The 19,551-nt window shown below is 49.5% G+C and overlaps 4 protein-coding genes across 4 annotated transcripts; 2 read left to right on the top strand and 2 right to left on the bottom strand.

Annotated features, from left to right (window-relative positions):
• Nucleotides 1-691: 691 nt before the first annotated feature.
• Nucleotides 692-2,034, top strand: LDX57_011401 (uncharacterized protein; the record flags this gene model as incomplete). The annotated part of the gene is made up of 3 exons (XM_046093147.1): nt 692-910; nt 991-1,499; nt 1,578-2,034. The coding sequence occupies 3 exons, from the start codon at nt 692-694 to the stop codon at nt 2,032-2,034; spliced, it is 1,185 nt and encodes a 394-aa protein (XP_045949125.1).
• A 663-nt stretch (nt 2,035-2,697) lies between these two features.
• On the top strand, nt 2,698-4,122 carry LDX57_011400 (uncharacterized protein; the record flags this gene model as incomplete). The annotated part of the gene is made up of 1 exon (XM_046093146.1): nt 2,698-4,122. The coding sequence occupies exon 1, from the start codon at nt 3,316-3,318 to the stop codon at nt 4,120-4,122; it is 807 nt and encodes a 268-aa protein (XP_045949124.1). The 5' UTR covers nt 2,698-3,315.
• Nucleotides 4,123-5,473: 1,351 nt separating this feature from the next.
• Nucleotides 5,474-6,383, bottom strand: LDX57_011399 (WW domain protein; the record flags this gene model as incomplete). The annotated part of the gene is made up of 2 exons (XM_046093145.1): nt 5,474-5,601; nt 5,699-6,383. The coding sequence occupies 2 exons, from the start codon at nt 6,381-6,383 to the stop codon at nt 5,474-5,476; spliced, it is 813 nt and encodes a 270-aa protein (XP_045949123.1).
• A 558-nt stretch (nt 6,384-6,941) lies between these two features.
• LDX57_011398 (putative membrane bound cation transporter) lies at nt 6,942-11,405 on the bottom strand. The gene is made up of 10 exons (XM_046093144.1): nt 11,143-11,405; nt 10,456-10,942; nt 10,398-10,400; nt 10,327-10,342; nt 10,170-10,277; nt 10,050-10,121; nt 9,925-10,002; nt 8,677-9,877; nt 8,435-8,621; nt 6,942-8,365 (listed from the first exon to the last, which is right to left on the bottom strand). Exons 1-10 carry the CDS (start codon nt 11,144-11,146, stop codon nt 8,296-8,298), a joined length of 2,226 nt encoding a protein of 741 aa, XP_045949122.1. The 5' UTR covers nt 11,147-11,405; the 3' UTR covers nt 6,942-8,295.
• Nucleotides 11,406-19,551: the final 8,146 nt, after the last annotated feature.

Raw genomic sequence — 19,551 nt, 5'->3', positions numbered from 1 at the left:
ATATTATGGGGCCTAAGCTTTGCCTTGAGCCTCGGACCATGGTTGTCGCCTTGTCTGTTTCCCTTTTCCGGATACCCCGGCTCTCGCACAGGATCACCCCGTTCATTCCTCCACTATATGTCAAGCTCAATGTCGGCATTTTCGTTGCTGCATCAGAACTCAGGGTTTGAATCTGATATTCCTTCAAAGGCAGTCCTTCGAAGAAATAAGATGCTTCCAGGGGCTAAACTCTGAATCCAGACGACAGACTCCAGTGAAATTCTCTGCAAAAAGCCATTGTGCGTTTCTAATCCAGGGAATGTAACATCGGCAGAGCCGCCCCTGAACTCTGGTAGGCCAGTATGGCTGTTAAACTTTGCCTCCTACTCCACAACGGCGTCGATGCAAACACCGACAGAAAGCCGATGACATCTGGGAATGGTCTCCTGAAGCTTATTAGACATGGAAACGCGCCTTATGCCCATCCAGCTAGCGCCAAGGCTCGTACAGCTTTCGAGAAAAGTTCGGTTCCTAGGGGGTGTAAATTTTATCGACTTGCGTGAGTTTTGGCCTGGACTCGTGAGTGCGGTTTATTAATAGATGATTGAGAACCCTTGGTCTGTTATTTGCAGCGACACCCCCGTCGTTCTTGTCGGACAGATGACGGGCGTATGCCATTGAATCCTTCTCCCCATGCGCTTGATCACTGTCCATGGCAATCCCTGACGACATTCTGCTCGCCGATGCTGCGGGCACAATCCCTTCGGATGTATCGCTCGAGCATCTGGCAGAGTCGCGCGATCGCCCGGCCAAGGTAGCCATCATCTTCATGGTCTGCCTAGCTGGCGTACTGATGCTCGTCCGTCTGTATGCACGGACATGGCTGGTGAAGAAGATCGGCATGGACGATATCCTGGCCGTGCTCACGATGGTATGGACCCTGCGATCCAAACACACCAGATTATTCACACTCCCAGAAACCCGTAAGCAATACTAACAACCCCTTCACAGATAATCTACATCGCCTTCGTCATCCTCTCCATAATCCTCATCGACCTCGGAAGCGGTCGCCACATGGAATACATCCAATACGTGCTATCGATGTCCACCGTCCGCGAGACCGAAGTGCTCGACTTCGTCGCCCACGTTCTCTACACCACGGCGCTGTTCTTCTGCCGTCTCTCTGGTCTCGCATTCTATCATCGACTGGCCGCCCGGTCCGGCAAACTGCATCTCGCCATCCAGATCGCCGCCGTGTTCCTTCTCGCCGCCTACCTGCCCCAGCTCTTCCTGCTGATCTTCCACTGCCGTCCGGTTACCGGCTTGTGGCCGTACCCCTGGCAGCAGGAACCCGTGCAATATACATGTCTGTCCTGGGGTCTTGTGTATTCTGTTAACTCGGGCTTGTCGTTGACTTGCGACGTCCTCATGTTCATCATCCCAGCTATCCTTATTAAGAACCTGCATGTGTCGATGAAACGGAAAGCCCAGCTCTCGTTGGTTATGTTTCCTGGTGTACTGTAAGCAAACCCACCCTACCTAAAATTCACCCCTACGGTCCTTCTCAATCAATGCTCCCCGGTTCTAACATCCTCCAGCGTAATCGTCATCTCTACGATTCGCGTCTACCTCGTCGCGCGCGGCCAATGGGCCGAAGACGGCAGCTGGGCATACAACCCAATGATGGGAATCGAGAACGCCGAGATCGCAGGAACATTAATCGCGCTGTCCGTGCCCGCGCTGAAGCCCGTGTTCGGGAACCTGTTCAGCCATCTAACCGAGTATACGACGTCGAGTCGCAACAACCGGTCCGGGTCGGCGCATTTGCGGACGCAATCGACGCGCATGCGGTCCACCGCTGTGAGGGATAGTAAGCGGCTCCTGGGGTGGTCGAAGCATGGGAATGACGAGTATGAGATGATGGCGTCGGATAATGCGTCGAGGGGGAGTCAGGGGTTGGTTGGAGGTGGAGAGCAGGGTGTCGGCAGGACGAGGGAGAAGAGGATTAAGGTGACGGAGGAAGTGTCGATTATCAGGGGGGCTGAAGATGTTTAGATGGGAAGGACTTGCGCGGACATCGCGTGCATCTGCTTTTCCAAACAAGGCGGGCTCAAAAAGTTTTTAGATATAGACAAAAGAACAATAGTAATTTAATCATGAATATCAATCGATTGCATTGACAATTCTATATACTATATAGAGAATGTAGGATATCGATTATCACATTGACAAAGGCAACAAAGCCCATAGAAACTGTCAACATGCTGATTGATATTCCGTTTGATTTGGGTATTTAGAGGCAAACAGCAATCGACACTCGCTCGCGCTTGCGAGGGACTTGTCGTGACTGGGGTTAAATACCCTGATGAATCGTTCATCAAGAGGATTGTGAAGAAGCAAAAACACTATCTAAGCTCATCACTCTGGGAATTGTCGTCGGAAGGCAGCCATTACGAGCTGCTACCAAATTACATCACAACTGAAAAGACTCCGCTTGCATAAAAGCAGACCTAGTCAGACCGGATGTTGCTCAAAGCACTCGTGGATGAGAAGATGAAGAGGAGAAAAGAAGAAAGAAACGAGTCGAGCAGAAGGTTTTTAAAGGCTGGAGGCTCGTGTGGGGACTAACCGCTTCTGGCTAACGCTGGTCAACCGAGGAGACTAAGGTCTTGGCGTTTTAATTGGGGAGGCTGGGACATGACACCTAAGGCAGCCAGACTTGCGGCTAACCAAATTGGGCTCTGGCGAACATGAATGCCCTGTTGCCTTACGGATCAGGCTGCAAGGACTTCCTGTTGCTGAGTCCAAATTCTTTACTCCCTTCAAGCTACAAACCCTCATTTCGAAACTATATTCATCGCGTACTCTCGAACACGAGCCTAAGGCCATGTACTCATAAGTTCTGTGGCTCTCGTGTATGCAGAACAAGAGTTCCATCGTATAGGTTGCGCCATACGATCTCAAGGCTATTCTGTACAAAGGTCCCAGGAGACGGGAACCACAACCACGCAGCGAAAACGGCACATCGCAAGGTGAGGGAAAACTGGCCATGATCCGGGTAACTGTGCTTTCAGTTTCCGCGCTATCCAATGTCCTTGATGCTACAATTTTAACTTTGGGAGTGGAGATTGATCTCATAGTGGAGTACCGTCATGTTCGGAGTTCCGAATATCTCTCTCAACTCCGTCTTCTCAACTCCGGGGTCCAATAAAAGAGATGTCAATGGGAATTCAACATAGAACTTAACTCATTTCAGTAAAGCAATAGCCCAATAACTCCAATTCAAATCCTTAACCCCCAAACAAATCCCTAACAAGCAAGAATACCTCAGCAAATATGACAACCTACAGCACCAACCACGCCACGCCCGTCCTCCAAACCCACGGCTGGCGCACCGCCTCCAACTCCGCCGCCTACCTCCTCCCCTACATCCAACCGGGCATGAAAGTGCTCGACATCGGATGCGGCCCTGGCAGCATCACCGTCGACTTCGCACGCCTCGTCACCTCAGAGGGCCACGTCACGGGGATCGAATACGTCGAGGACCCGCTCCCGACGGCCCGGGCCCTCGCGGCATCCCAGGGCCTCTCCAACATCACCTTCCAAACCGGCGACATCCACAACCTCTCCGACTTCGCGGACGACACGTTCGACGTGGTGCACGTGCACCAGGTCCTACAGCACGTGGCGGACCCGGTCCGCGCGCTGCGCGAGATGCGCCGCGTCGTGAAGCCGAACGGTGGCGTGGTCGCGGCCCGCGAGTCCGCTTCTTTCTCGTGGTATCCGGATAACGAGGCCCTCGTGGCCTGGGAAGCCCTGGGACGACGGGTCGCGGAGGCGAAAGGTGGGAATCCGCATCCCGGCCGGTATATCCATGTGTGGGCGGAAGAGGCCGGGTTCGAGAAAGCCCAGATCAAGAAGAGCGCGGGGGCATGGTGCTTCAGTAGTCCCGAGGAGAGGGCGTATTGGGGGGGTTCGATGGCGGACAGGATGCGGGATTCAGGGTTCGCGGAGATGGTGGTGAAGGAGGGGTTTGCGGATAGAGAGGAGCTGGGGGCGGTGGAGAGAGGGTGGAGGAGGTTTGTGGATTGCGAGGAGGGGTGGTTTGGGTTGCTCCATGGGGAGATTTTGTGCTTTAAATAATCATATCATATCATATCATCACGTTCACTTCGGCAAAGAACTAGGCTAACTAAGGTGTATGTACTGGAAATAGATACATATGGATCATTGGAGTTTTGGCTGTGGCTTTGTGTGATTTACCTAGGCTCCAGATACATGTAAACGACGACTCCCTCTGGAAATGCTACCTGCTTGAGATCCTGCTCTGTCACATTATCAGGTACCATTAATCTTTTAGTTTTAGAATATAAATATTAGTAATCCGCATTAAAATCTTACGACCAGCTTGTGCAGCGAAAAAATGTGCAAGGAGGGGAGGGGTTGACTCACGAAGTCGTGTGAACTGGGGGATAACTCCTCGTCGAGAGAAATAACGTCTGATTTATGGCTCCTTTTGCTGCGAATCCGTCTGTCGTTCTGAGCACAGATGAATAGATTTCATTAGCACGAGCTCGGGTCTGAATTTCTTGAAGGCAACCGTGGTACTGAGAGTGGAGGTCCTGTGTAAAAACGGAGGGAGGGGACTAAAAGACTATAGACAATGGGACCTACATCTTCTCAATCCGAGAACCGTGTAACTTGAAGGCTTCAAGCGTGTCATAGCGAATGATGACGGACTAGAAAAAAGAGGGTATTGTTAGCGACGGAAGCGGATTGCCATGATCCTCCAAAGACCAAACAATGTTTAGCGTTCCAGGAGATCAGGAGGATCCGGCCAAACTCACATATTTAGGCATTGTGGGTGTGGCAACAGTCGACAAGACAATGAAACTCTTCTTCCTAACGTCGGTGTGTCTGTCGAGTGCCCAACGACGATCACAACGATAGAGCGAGGAGTGGTGGAGACAGGATATGAAACGGCAAGTGCTTCTACGAAGCCGAAGTGTCTAAATAGCCCCGAGATATCTCAGGTTCTCCCAAGAAACGAAGAAACAAAACTTCGAAGTGGGGGTTCAACAGTTCAACGAAGGGACACAATTTTCGGAAATTACATCATAGACCTAACCCAATCACATCGTTTCAATCCATGATTTGCCGCCTTGCTACTGTTTACACTTTACCCAAAGGACGTTCCTCGGGGTGGACTGTTTTCCGTGTCCGTGTCCGTACGGGAGGACCTATGGCAGCGAAGCAAACATTGGCACGAAAGTACAAGCCAAGATGGTTAGGTAGAATGCAAATTGCTTATGCTATGTGTCTGTGGTGTATGTTGTATGTAGTGTATGAAAAAAAAAATAGAAAAAAAATATGTCCCGAAAAGAATATCCAAACATGCTAAAATAAATCAATCCCAAGCCAGTGCAAGTGCCCGTAGCTGTTCCTGAGAGGAAGTTCCAACCACGTCAATAGGCAGCTGAACAAATGTCGACCTCTACCAGTCATCAGCAGGGGGCGAGTGAGCATCCTCATAGGCATCCTGGTATCCTTCACGGTAGGCCTCGCGCTCAGCTTCCCTCTCCTTCTCCTCTTCCTCCTCCTCGTCGGAACTCGAGTCTTTCGCTGTGGATAGTTAGCACCGACCATAAACCAAACGGAATCGTTTTGAGAGACAACAGAACAGAAAGAACCGGGGGGGAAGGGACAGAGAGTAACGTACTGAGTTCATGACCCAACAGAGCACCAGCACCCAGACCGAGAGCGGCACCCGCCAATCCACCCATCATCATCTTCTTCTTCTCAGCCTTCTTGCGCTCAGCCTCGGCCGCAGCGGGGTCCATGCCGCCGTAGTAGCCCTCGCCCTGAGGCGGGGGGCTACCGTAGTATCCTTCCTGCGGGGGCGGGCTGCCATAGTATCCAGCGGGAGGGCCAGGAGGCGGGAGGTCGCGGGTGCCGCTGGCCGAGTCCTCAAGGGGCACTTCCCACTGCGAGCGGCCGGTGGCGGTCTCGACGAAGAAGCCGCGGCGCACGTTGGGTTCCCATTCCTGGACCCAGCCGTAGGGGAGAGGGGGAGGAGCCACGGGGGGAGGGCGGGCGGATGGTGGGGCGGAGCTGTAGGGAGGGCGGGAGTCGAAGGAGCGCTGAGCTTCGTAGGGGGGACGGTCACCGCCCTCGTAGGGGGGTCTGTCGTAAGGAGGACGGTCGGACGGAGGGCGCTCATACGGGGGACGGTCGTAGGAGGGACGGTCACCCTCGTAGGGAGGTCTCTCGTAGGGAGGACGCTCGTACGGAGGCCGCTCGTAAGGCGGGCGCTCGCCGTATGGAGGTTGGCCGTAGGGCCCGGGCGGCGGCTGTCCGTAACCACCACCGCCGTAGGGGGGTTGTTGTTCGCCGTAGTAGGCCATGATTTATGGAGGGGTAAAGAGGATGGATGGGGTGAGTAGAGTAAAACGGATATGAGGGAGGAGGAGAGAGAAAGAAGATAAATGAAGGGAAATCAAAAAACGATCAAGGGGAATGGACCCTTAAATATTATTTATCTATCATCAAACAGAGGGAGGGGGGGCAGGAGAGAGGGGAAGGGGGGTGAGGGAAAAGAGGGTCGTCAGGTAACTAGACGGAAAACTTGCAAAACTTTCCCTAGAGATGTGTACTGCGTACACAAGACAGATACAATGATAATACATACATGGCCATAACAAATCAAAACAATCAATTTCCTACAGTAGACGAGAGAGAGAGGGAGACCCCGCCATACGAACCCCGTTGCGCCTAGAAAACGATTCGCCGGCCCTAGAAGGCCAGGCGCTACGGGCCTGTTCCCCACCGCGTTATTAGTTGGGATGGAGAACTGTCAATAGTCTGGTTGTCTGGCGGAAACTGCAGATCCAGCATCTGGAGATGCAAGAAATTAGGCAGATACATTATATATTAACCCACGCCCCCTCCCCTGAACGATCATTTGCCGCTCAAGCCAGCGGGAGAGACAAAAACAGGGGTAAGGTCCGTAAGCCAGCGCTTAGTTGAACCCGATGGCAGTCAGTTTGAAACTCAGGGAAATGCTCGCCCGCAATTCACCTGACGTTGGTCAGACTCGAAACTGTGCAGGCCAGCGGGCAGCGATGCACTCCCCTCCCCCGTCGGCAGGACAGACATAAATAGTTACCTGTTGTGACTGTCAATGCAATATGACTTGTCTGGTCCCAAATCCACCCCACCTCGTTAGGGATACTAGCCCAGTCATAACTCATAATCCATCAGACTCATAGAGATTAGGGGCAAGATGAGTCGTTCACCCCCCTCATTCTAGACCGAGTACAGTAAGAGTTGCTGCTATAATAAGGCAGCATGTTCCGTCAGGTATCCATTTGCCCGCTTGGCGCCACAGAGCGGCAGCGCCCGGAGATTGTCGGACCAATCGGAACGACGCGAGGGAGTCATCGGCACCGGACTGCGCCACACCGGTGCACCGCTGTCCGGCCTGATTGGCGGTGGGTGATCCATCAAGCCTCACCTTGCTGCCTACCAGCCACAGCCTGCCAAGCGAGGATTCTCCCTACGGCGACTCCGTAATCTGTCAATCTGAACTGTCTCCTATTATTTCAAAATCAACAAAGACAGGAAAACAAAACTACGTCAAAATTGCGACTCTGGTCATTGCCTGTACGCCGATAAGTCCTGTGTCAATACCATTGACTCACTCTGCAATATGCATCACACGATGTCCGAGTTATCATGTTGGGATTATTCCCTAGATCCCGTAGACGGACTAGCCACGTGTGTCGCGGCGAGTGGCTGTGGCGGTGGCCCGCGGAGCCCATCGACTCCGGCAGCAGCCACACCTCGACGATTCCGGAACCTTCCTGAGTTCCTGACGGTAAGGAAATGGTATCACAATAATTAATATTAATAGTTACTACAGGTGTGGATCCTGACTACACTGGGAATGAAAATGACCTCCGCTATTCCAGAACCGGTCCCCGCATGAGCAAATTCAGGAAGACGATGGGTGATGAACATGCCTCGATCAGGCAGGATGATGTGAGACTATCTAAATCTGTAACGTAGCGTCTAGGCAACACAGTTAAGAAAACAAAACATCCCTCAATCTCAAATACATGCTCTCGATTTTCATCGCAACTAGGACCCATTCGTAAGTGACTTGGCCGAGTGACAAGAGGATAACTCCCCATCTCATCGCCCCACATGGTTCCGTCATGTCTTGACTGTACTGAGCACATCAAAGTGCAATATTACAAGACAAATACAACGAAAAAGGGGCAGATGAAGATCAGGACACTTGGCCTTCAACCGAAATCAGTAATTATTTCCAGCGCGGCCAATGTCGCTGGACTGGTCGTTGCCAGGGTAGAAGAAAGCACCCACTCTGTAGAAAAAAATATATATCAATGAGTGATTGCGTCAAGGGAAGCAATGGAGATGTAATCAGACTTACGCGATAATCACATAGGCGGCAATTAGCAAAGCTCCCTCGAGATAGTTGCTGCGACCGTCCAAGACCAGGAAATTGACCACAAAGGCCGTGACGAAAAGGCAGATGGTCTCGAAGAGCGTGAAGTATAACGACATGTCCTTATCCATACACCAGCCCAGAATGACCACGAGAGGCGTGACAAAGATGGCTATCGGTCGTTAGCTTTCCATCCACGGAAACCAAGGGTCCAATTCAAGTCTCACCGATTTGTATACTACTTCCCACAGACACGCCAATAGACAGATCCATCTTGTTCTTCGTGGCCACGCTCACGGCAGTCACGTGTTCTGCCGCATTGCCGACGATGGGCAGGATGATCAGACCAATGAAGGCCTCGCTGACGCTGGAGCTTTCAACCATCAACGGAATGGCGTCGACTAAGAATTCGGCACACACTGCCACCAGTCCTGTGGATACCAGTAGCATGACTACAGCTGCCGTACGTGACATTACCGGCTGATGTTGGGGAGGCGCCGTTTCAGTAGTCACCGGATTGACGGCCGTGGGCATGCGTGCCGCTCCTCGAGCAAACTGGACCGCGTTGCCGACGGGAGGCTGGCGGTTCATGCGGCTGGGAAGTGAGCTGGTGCGGCGCAGACCGGTTTCATTGCCGGAAGGACCTGCCTGCGGGACGCCATTGGGACCTGTCGAGCTCGAAAAAACCGTATTGGAAAGCAACGAAGGGAAGGGTGGACGGAACGGAGATCGTCTTTTCGGGAGGTCGTTTGCATCCACCTGCAGGGCATCGACAGGGTTAGGTTCAAAGCGGGCGACAGGCGATGACATGTAAGACTTCAGCTCCGGCCGCTTAGGGACAGGGTTGCTGTCCACGATGGCCTCCTGCTTTTCCGGTTCCTGGAGTAGTTTCTTCTTCTTTTCCTTATTGTGACGCTTCTTGCTTTTAGCTTCCCGTTTCGAAGTCTTGACGCGACCGACGTCTTGACCGAAATCTCTCGATTGGGGTGCGTTAAATCGGTGGCCATCGTTGTCTGCTTCGTAGCCGTCAGGTGCGTTGTTCGATGGCTGGGAACCTTTCTCATCCGTATGACTGGACATCGAGTCGACGACTGAGCCGATGCGGTCGCTTGTTCCCCCGCTTCGCATTTCAACCAGCGAGTTGTTGCGCAAGGATTGGGGCGAATTCGTGTCCTTGGAGCTAGTACTCGACTTGCGACGTCGTCGATATTTCATAGCCCTCTTGATCCGTTTAGCAGTCGACCATGATGTAGTCGTGTCGACAGATTCATCAGATGAGCTGCTCGACGAGTCGGATGAGTTCATGAACTCAGCCAACACACCCGGATGAGACTCCTCATCAATAATCTGCTGTGGAATGCTGGCATAGAGATATGCATGGGACTTCAGCTGGAAGATAATGTACAGGATGTACACGAGGAGCAAGACCTAAGGGGATGAGAACATATCCGGCATTGAATGTCAGATGTACTTACGACACTTGTTCCACGGCTAACTTTAAGAGTGTATTTATCGGCGTTGATATTGTCGGACCAGGAAGCGTGGAACGCGGTCTGTAGATCGTTAGAAATAGCGGGGAAGGCGGGGTCTTAAGACTGACTGGTAGGAGCAAACTCATCACGCTCAAACTGAGAAGACAGGCACTCATTTGGGTGACGGTACTGTTGTAAATCTGTAAAGAATTAGCAGGAAACTTGCACATTTATCGGTTTTATCTTACCTGCTCCTGAAAGCGGAGACCTCCCAGGAGAAATGCCATGCCCAGAATGAGCAGTAGGTTTGCCAGAATGGAGCCCAGCAGGGACGCCTGAACGATTCGGATCTCATTCTGCTGCTGTTAGTAGTGCGAGGTGAAGGGAAGAAAGTTGACTGTTTACCTTAACAAGAGCGATGCTAAGTAGATCAGATCTATTAGCTTAGTAGTTGAATGCTGTCCAAGGTAACTCACATGCTACAAAAAAGGTTAGCCCACGATCTCCACATCTGAACCCCAAGGACGAACTTACAAAATAATTAACTCCACCGCATTTCCGAACGTCACGTTGATCAGTGCGCCCACGGTATCTCCCAAGCGGCTAGCCACACACTCGGTAGCGTGACTCAACAACCCAGCCAAAGGGATGATGGCAACCGCATTCATGGCAAAGATAACGGCAGGGTTCAAGCCCGCGGCTTCGACCGCAATACCGGCAGGCACAAACAGCAGCAGGATATTGACCCAGCTGTGGCACAAAGCGGTCTTGGTATGTTTGCAGAACCGGACACTGCCATTCTTCATCCGGACCCAAAGTCCCGGTTTGGAGATTTCTCCATCATGTTCACTATTCGACTCCGGACTTGCCGGGCCCTGAGCACCCGAGTTCACTTGCCCATTTTGCTGCGAGGCCGGACTAGCTTCTTCGTCGGGGGGGTTGGCGTCGGGTTCGCCAGTTGGGGTGGGAGTTGTTGTACTGCCATTAGACGCGTGAGCTTTCGCCCACGAACGAATCCGGTCTAGATAGGAAAAGCGGAGAGATTCCGAGTTAGCCAAAGAGGAACAGTCTTCAATGCAGCCACATAGATTTCATGTTTCACCTGGTTGGGAGAGTGGGTAGGAGATGGGCATGGGGGGAGGATGGACGTGGCGTGGGGGATGAATACACGCAATCCAAGATAGGAAAGGAGTCGGAAGACAACCCAAAAGGAAAACTTACGCATGTATTTCAGAACAAAAGTCTGGAGATATTTATTGGGAGCGCAGAGGTAACGGATCTCTCAATAGTTTCTAAACAACAAGAAAAGGGGGTAGGTTGTACTCTGTAAGGAACGCGAGATAGACGGCGAGATGGATATCTTGGACAGGTCACAAGAGAATATAGAAGAAGCAAGTCAAGCTTCGGAGATAGAGCCTAGGGCGCGGAGATGGGGGCGAGAGCGAGTTGGCCGATTTATAAAGGCGCTTGGCAGGATCCTTGGTTGAGCATGATGTTTGCCAAGAATCCGGTCGATCATTGCTCATCCCCAAACGGAGGGATCCATGGGCCCTCTTGCAATGGGCCAGTAACGACGCGCTCAAGTCTGCGCCACGGCTAGCGTTATCAATCGCCTTGCCCGTTTTCTAGACGCCTTCTGAGGTCATCTTGTAACTGTCTACTCCGTATTTCTATTTCTGTTTCTGTTTCTGTTCCTATCAGTCTACCAATTAATCCCCCTTTGTTATCATCCAGTATTCACACCCGTAATCAACACATCCCTTTCTCTCACTAAATAGTAATCACCACAATCCCCTCTATGAAATGTGCATTGTAGATCCTGATCACACTGTCGGGGAACATGCATACCCAATCACCCCAGAGCACGCAAGACGACCACCCTCATCGTCACTAATGTAAGGAGGCGTCCATTATTGTGGCCGACAAGAGAGCCACCCGCTCGCCCAAGATTTTCGCCTTGACCTCTAAAAATAAGGCCCCGGGTGGGCCAATGACGCCTCACTGCGGTGTCTCCATCTCGGAGCGGACATTCCCAGTCCCCGAGGCGCATTCCTCTTTATGTCCGAGAGTCCCCTGCACGGCGTTCCGCTTCGGCCCTACCAGCAGGCATGCTAGGCTGTCCTTACAGTCTTACACAGTATGACCGTCGCTAGGCACCAGTGGAAGGCGGGTTACACCGGCGCATGCAGTCAGCCAGGTTCTTTGTGTCTGCTCGATCACCGAATCTTCCAGTCGATCGATGGCTGGAGTCGGATTGCCCGTGTCTCCATCGCGCTAGTGGCTAAATTCGGTGTCAGATTATTCTAGTGAGCAAGGATTGACCTTAGTCAGACTATCGACCGAGTCTAACTTAATTAGGAGGGAGTTTCCGGATAGAGTGAACAGCCCTTTCCCTTACTCAATTATGAGGTCATACAGCTCCGGCGCGCTCTGAATGTCCCGTGATCCATTTCCTAGGCTGGATCCGGTTACACTACGGTAGACTCAACATCTTGCCTTCTAGACCATGCTTCACTGCTTAGTCGGATTGCTGCATTGTCTATTTGAACATGATTGGCAGGATTAATTTATTATGCAGGCTGATTGTCGCCATCGTCAGTACCGGGTAGAGGGCGAAGTATGGTAATTAAACCAGCCTGACGAGAGTATCGGTTTAGGTACTTGAGGTCTTGTATGAGTTGTCAGGCAATGGCATCCATTCGAAATAGCTACGGAATATATTGAGAGCAAATGTCTCGAAAGCTCAAGGTGCTACATAGATATCTCCTCGTAAACAATCATGTGACGCCGCGCGGGAAAGACATCATCCGGCTGATCCCGAAGAAACCAAGCAGAATAACCCAGTTCTCCGCAAATCGAGCGATTAAGTTCAAGAAAATCGACAAGGCCAGGCAGATGCAGAGGATAAATAATTTTTAATGATTTACCCTGCACTATGAGAGATTTGTACTTGCCCCTTGCATGAACCTAGCCTTACCGCTTCTCGGATCGCACTCTAAAGGAACCATACGGAGGATTCGCTCTGGTTGTATAAAAGTTTATTCTATCCATGTGATTAACGACTGGCAATTTCAGAGAGTCGTTGGTAAATTGACAGGTATGACCAACTAAACAGGTGGGGTTGCTTTGATTAATGATTTGGGGTATCCGCACACTGTACGCGTCCAGATATATATTGAGTTGAACCAGCAAATTCTAACTGCATGGCCATTCTCAATCGCGTTCCAACCAGAACGCCAAAATCAACTGCTATAATATCGTGTCTCCTCATTATCGTCCGATTTACCTGCAGTAGCCGATGCACACTTATCGAATAATCACTGCCAATCTATGCGGGTGGTAGGCAAGATTTGTCAAGTGCGTCGATCGATTGCCTAGGATCGTATTACGTGTCTGATTTTATATGGTCTCGACTACGCTCTCAATCTCACCCCTATAATTCTCCCCTATCGATGCATACACCGTATAGGAGAAGAGCTGGGTATTCGTCAAGGATACCGCAATAAGCGGGCGGAGATTGGTCTCGAAGCCATCGTTTACGTTGTCGTCGGGTGAAGGAAAGTTTGTCGGGATAAGTCGTAGCGATGAGCCAAAGGACAGATTCCAAGGCACCAATGCAGTTGGTAAGATTGTCGATCCTAGTTAATGTAGATAGAGATCCATTAAGCTTGTCTGTAAACCTTGTAATTCGGTGTCTAATTTATAAATCTTTTATTCTATACTGAAACTAAGCGAATAAGTATATAATATCTTTTAAAATATTCTATATCATATAAGAGATATTATTAGGCAATTATAATTCGAAAGCGAGAGACATATAACTACAAAAGGATTTAGACACTATTATTGTTGAAGAACAGCGCTGAAGGGGGTATGAAGCCCATCTTACTAGGTCTAGACTGTGCTTCACTGCTTAATTACATTGCCACATGATCAATTGCTATCTCCCCCTGCAGGCTGAATATCATCATTGTCATGATTAGTAGAGTCCAGGGTATGGTAATTAAACCAATGTAAGGGGCAGCCTGAAAGAGGTACAATTCTCGTCTAGACACCCGAGTCCCCTAAATGCAATTATCAGCTACCGTTAGAGTAGCTCTAGTACTGACCTAGACCATTGGAAATCTCAAAGAATACATATAATAAAACTAGACATCGATGGACTTGGCTATCCTACTAATGCTCAGTATATGTCACTAGAACCTAAAACTACGACACCAAGATCCAAAGACGCATAGGTTGCGGTGTCCCGTTAATGAAAGCTATTAACATGAAGGGTATTATTGGCTCACCGACTTCTGCAGTGAACCAGAGTTGCATATGGTTTGCCTTCCCACGCGGGGTAGTGGCGGTCGAAATCTACTGACAGTACCAAAACACTAAACTTGTGGGCCTGCTGTCCTGGAGGGAGTTACGTATCGTCTTCTGGATAGCTGATAATACCATCTCCGCAGATGCTTCTGTATGTGCGTGCATCGGCACAGGCAGAATGTAGGCTGACAAAATCGGAACTGAAAGTCGGCTATCTAGATCGTGATTGCTGTCAGATCCGGGAGGTTGCATGGAACCAGTCGGTGGGAGGATGTTAAAAGTTTTCGGTCAACGTGAATTAGAGTTTGGAATCGACCTCTCCATCATCAGCCAGTATTGTCTCTATTTGCCGTGATTCACGCATGCGGTCATTGATGATTCCTGCATAAGCAGAATATCCAGGTCTTGGCTTTGATGGTCGTTGATGAGGGCATCCATAATGGCTCTGGATTTCATAATGTTAAGGTGTAGGGTTCAAAAGCTGTTTTCTAAGATTGTGAGATGTTTGCGCTGGCCAGCGTGGTACAGAGGAGCTCTCGGTTGCATGTTCACCACTGTAGTCCAGACGCTGCGCCTTGATGCCTAGTGACCACACCGAGGTGTCTCTTTGCATGACCACAGTTATTTTCCTTCTCGATGCCTCGATGACTCTCTTGGAGTTCTGGGTTGTTTGCGTCAGCTTTGCCATCGTAAGACCGCGTGGATGGTGCCTACAATGGGTCGATCTGCGTTTGCAGCGCTTGGATCTCTTATAAAGTTCTATTGTGGATTGATTGCTCGTTTTCATTGGCTTCCACTCTTCTCAATTCGGGGCTGGTGGATGATGTCTAAATAATTGGAATATATTGAATAGTTATCACTTGAGAGATGAGGAATCGTTGATACGCGAGTGAGGTCTTTTGATAGGGGCCCGGACCCTACAGGGGTTCGTACCGGAGTATATTTGATGCCGTTGTGGACAGTATTCGCTCGGTATGTAACCTGTTAAAGTGCCACGAAAGAAACACTGAACGAATTGAATGAAAGTCCAATCGCTCTTGCTACTCTATATTGTTGATATTGACAATATTCCATCAGAAGCGAGTAGAGGTTAGTTGATAGAAAGGCATGAGAGTGCTTCGAATATACGAACACGCTGAACGAAAAACTGGTTAGCACTTTTTGTTGACCTTCTAAATTTGAAACTTATGCCTGGCTATCGAGTCTGCTCCGTTTTCTTTTTCATTTCTTCTATTTTCATTTTTTTTTGACAGGAATAAACTGTGCCTAAGTTCAATGCTTCTTTTTTCGGAGGCATCGATTCTCTACATCGACAGAGGTCAGAACTCATCTAAACCCCAGTTTGCCGTCTCATTCAATTTAGCATAGGACATCCGTCGTACAACCCTGATCCCACTCTATGTTTGATTGCATTAGGTATATAGTTTATAGCACTGCCACAATGATAGCACCATCCATTTTATAAGGCTTTCCCGACTCAGTATTACTAATGCTAATAGCTATCAGCAACAGCAAGCTTCGACTTCTGCCGAAGGGTTGGGGCATATTTCATGGAGATGATTGGAACTGGGAGTGCTAGGCAGGGAACTCCCCAAAGAAGATTTATCGCTGGACCAATGCCCATGGTATGGGCCATTGGTGCTGCCACAACAGGTAGAGCGCATGCCAGCACAGACCGAAGCATAGTGGTTGCAGAGACAGCACTTGCTGCGTAGGGTCCGTATGTGTCAACGAGAAAGTTCAAGCATTGTTGAAATACCAAAGTAAAGTCATCACCGATGAAGCCTAGTAACGGCATTTAGTTCATGGTCAGAGCTTATGAAGACTCAAGATGAAAAACAGCAAGAGAAGACAAGCCCTACCTGCTGCAACCACTGGCATTGGCCATGGATACTTCGGCGCTGCCGTCCAGGCAAACCAAAATAAACCAGTCGTGAGAAGGACACCACCAAAGACTAGCGGCGGCAGACGTGCTTCTACGACAGCCTTTCCGTGATTTAATCTGACAGTCCTTCTATAGTAAGGCTGGGAAGGAAAATTCAAAGAGGCGGCAATAACGACACCTATTAAGATCCCCAGAAACGTCATGGAAGAAGAAAGTAGAGACAATTGCCGTTGCTCACGAAAAGTTATCGGGAAAATCTCCAGGGTTAAGTAGATCAGGCTGTAAGTGAAGGAAGCATAGAATGTCATACAAGTCACTAGAGGCTCCGTCACAAGCATTCTGTACGTAAGGCAGATAGATAAAGCCTTCAACAGGTAAACTATCAGACCCACCTTAACGGGTGGCTAAAGCATTTGGTCATGGCATTCCTCACATCAATCTCCTCCTTTTCATGCGTATGCCAATATCGCTGGTCCCCCGTGCTCTTGCGCAGCTCCTCCGCCTTGAGTTTTAAGATAACCGGCGCAAAAGTCTCCGGAATACAGAAGAAAGACAAAAGACATAGAAAAAATACAACGATGGCCTCGATGTACGCGTTCCCTATCGCCGTGAAATTAGGACACCAGAGCCTTTGGGTAGGAATGCAAGACCGGAGTACTGGCCCTTCGAGGAAAGGAAGGGCCAAAGGGAACTTTAGTGTTAATTATGCGGCAAATGCTCGGTCTTTCGGTTACTACACACACTTTGCTGTCCAAGTCAAATGCCAATCACGTCCGGGATATCAAATGTACTGCACATGCACAGGAGTGCATGATGGTGATAATTAGGGCGAGTATAAAAGAATGGGAGACAGAGCATATTTGAGTATGTGATCTATTAACATTCATTGCATAGATGAATGGATGGATGGATAGATAGATAGGTATGGGTGCCAGCCGCTTACACTTGAATACAACCCTTTTGTATGCCCTAAGTCTTGCTGAAGCGTCGAGCGGCACTGTTTTTCATTGCCTGATGTAAAAGGTTGGCAACTGTCTTGCTGGTCACGCTATCATGACATACTGAATAGGTCCAACAGGGGTCGACTCCCGTGGAACCCTAGTTGCCTTAGAACCCACACAGCCTTATACTGAGTGATGCTCGTGTATTTGCTGCAATTACCCCATCCAGGACCACCTTGACCATGCTTAGACGTGGTGGCTAAGGAGGCTAGTATTAGATAGACTGGCATTCCTGAGTTAGGCCCCCCCGAACTACGGCCCGGGCCCCCGAGCAATCAACTTGTCGCCTCATCACCAGCTACTGGTTATTAACCTCCAAGGTTCTCATGGCTAGTGAATCTAGCTCGCCTTCTACCGATATAGAGCAAAAACTGCAAACCGTTAACCAACGGAGAGAACAATCACCTCAAGCTGCCAAAAATGTCAAACAAGAACCGAACCTCATCCACCTACGTGGAGGCGCCTGCCAAACCCGACCTCTTGCCTAGTGGGGGAAACACACCCGGACGACGCTGGTGGCACTGGCACGAGCCAGGTACCACGAAGGAGAAGAAATGGTTTATATTCAAGCTCGACTTCTGTATATTACTCTACTCTTGTCTTGTAATTTCCCTGTCCTTAGCCGCATGCTATTTCCGGTCTGGTATTCAGCTGCTGACGTAGCTCACCCCGTATAGACTTATTTCATCAAGTATGTGGTATGTACGCTGTCGAGGATTTCAGGTTTTGTCTTGGTGGCAATCTGGATAAAGCCATTGTAAGGTTGAAATCATGATAGTCGGTTAACCTTCATTTTAGGACCAAACGAATGTGACCAAGGCGTACATCTCGGGTATGAAAGAGGACCTGGATCTTGGTGAGCTGGCTATTTCCATGCAAGGCGAGGCAGCGGCTAAAGCATATAATCTTTCTACAGAGGGAAATGAATTGCATTGGTTTACGACCTATTTCAACATCAGTATTATGGTTGGAGGACATTCATCACAATGGCACTGACAGTTATCAAACCGCGATACCTGCTACCAGCCAGCACAATGATATGGTCCTTCTTTGTCCTGTTTATGTACAAGGTGCAGGATGCAAAAGCAATTTACGTTTTACTGTAAGTGTTATACACGACATCTGATTCAAACCTCTTTCACTAAATTGCCACGCCACCAAACAGGATTTTTGCTGACCTGTTTCTGGGGCGATGCCAGGAGCCTTTTACATGGTACGCCTTTCCCGCACTGATGTTTCCTCACGCATCGTCCTTCCCTTAACATTCAGCAGAGAAGTCATTCTAATCGGATCTCAGCTTCATGGAGTGTACATGCGGAGTCAACCTCCAACGGTGGATGACCTTTTATTTGAAGTCTCTGAAGGTAGACGGCCGCCCTATGTACTCTATTGAGAAGATCAACAGCCTCCCCACAGTGGTCGGATGCGTTGTAAGTTTCGGTCTGCCTTACCCACTGTCATTTGAGTACTAATCATACCGATCACAGGAGCTGGCATGGCTTTTGCTCAGTTCTACGCTGGCATACTTCTTAAAATTGCGCGCACTCGTTATTGTCTTTCTAGGCCTGGTTCAACTCGCTGCATACATCGTATTCTACATTTGGTCTACCAATACTGCCGTCAACACTAGGATTTATTATCTATGCAGTGCAGTGCTTATGGCACCATTTCGCCTTTGATTAGCGCGTGGTTAAACTCTAGCTGCGGAGGGGACAGGCAGCCCCGTGCGCTGACGACCTCACTCAAGATTTCAATGGGATAGTAAGCCATGTGCCTCCTCTACCCATCATGTTGGAATAATGCTTACTGACGTTCAGTACCAGTGCTGTCGAAACCGTCTCTCAGCAGTTTATGTTCCCTACCTCAGAGGCCCCGCGGTTCGAACGGACACATGGATACGCGTATGGACTTGCTTGGGTGGCTGTTATGATTGTTTGGTGTGGGAGTCTGTTGCCGTTGGTTGAAAGGCAATTTTCGAAGAAGTTTGTTCAACTTGGACTGAATTCTTGAGGGGCAACTAGCTGAACGATTGCTATATCTATTGAATGGTAAAGATTGTTGAACTTTGATGAACATTTGGCGGACTTTGAACCATGTCATAGCAGGCTCCTGATCAACCCCTTGTCGAGTGATCTCTGTGTATAGGTCATATCACAATGCTAAGTCATTCTGGGGAGAAACAGATGTTTTGATATACTCTTGTTGGCTGAGAAGGACTGGAAAGTGCAACAAGAATTATAGGAAATTTAAACAATAATCAAGATGACCCAAACTACCATTGACATTGGAAAGATATTATATTCCCTTGAAACCTAGTATATTCTGAACAGTTTGGTAAATATATCACTAAGATTGACATTCTTCTTAGCAAACCATCGGAAAACTCGAAAAATGAACAATTTCTGCTCGAGGAAGGAACATAACTCAATCACG

This window comes from Aspergillus melleus, assembly GCF_016097325.1.
Source record: "Aspergillus melleus strain CBS 546.65 chromosome Unknown contig7, whole genome shotgun sequence".
In the NCBI taxonomy this organism is placed as follows: domain Eukaryota; kingdom Fungi; phylum Ascomycota; class Eurotiomycetes; order Eurotiales; family Aspergillaceae; genus Aspergillus; species Aspergillus melleus.
Note: the sequence above shows the minus strand (reverse complement) of the source record. Positions and strands in the feature narration are given on the sequence as shown.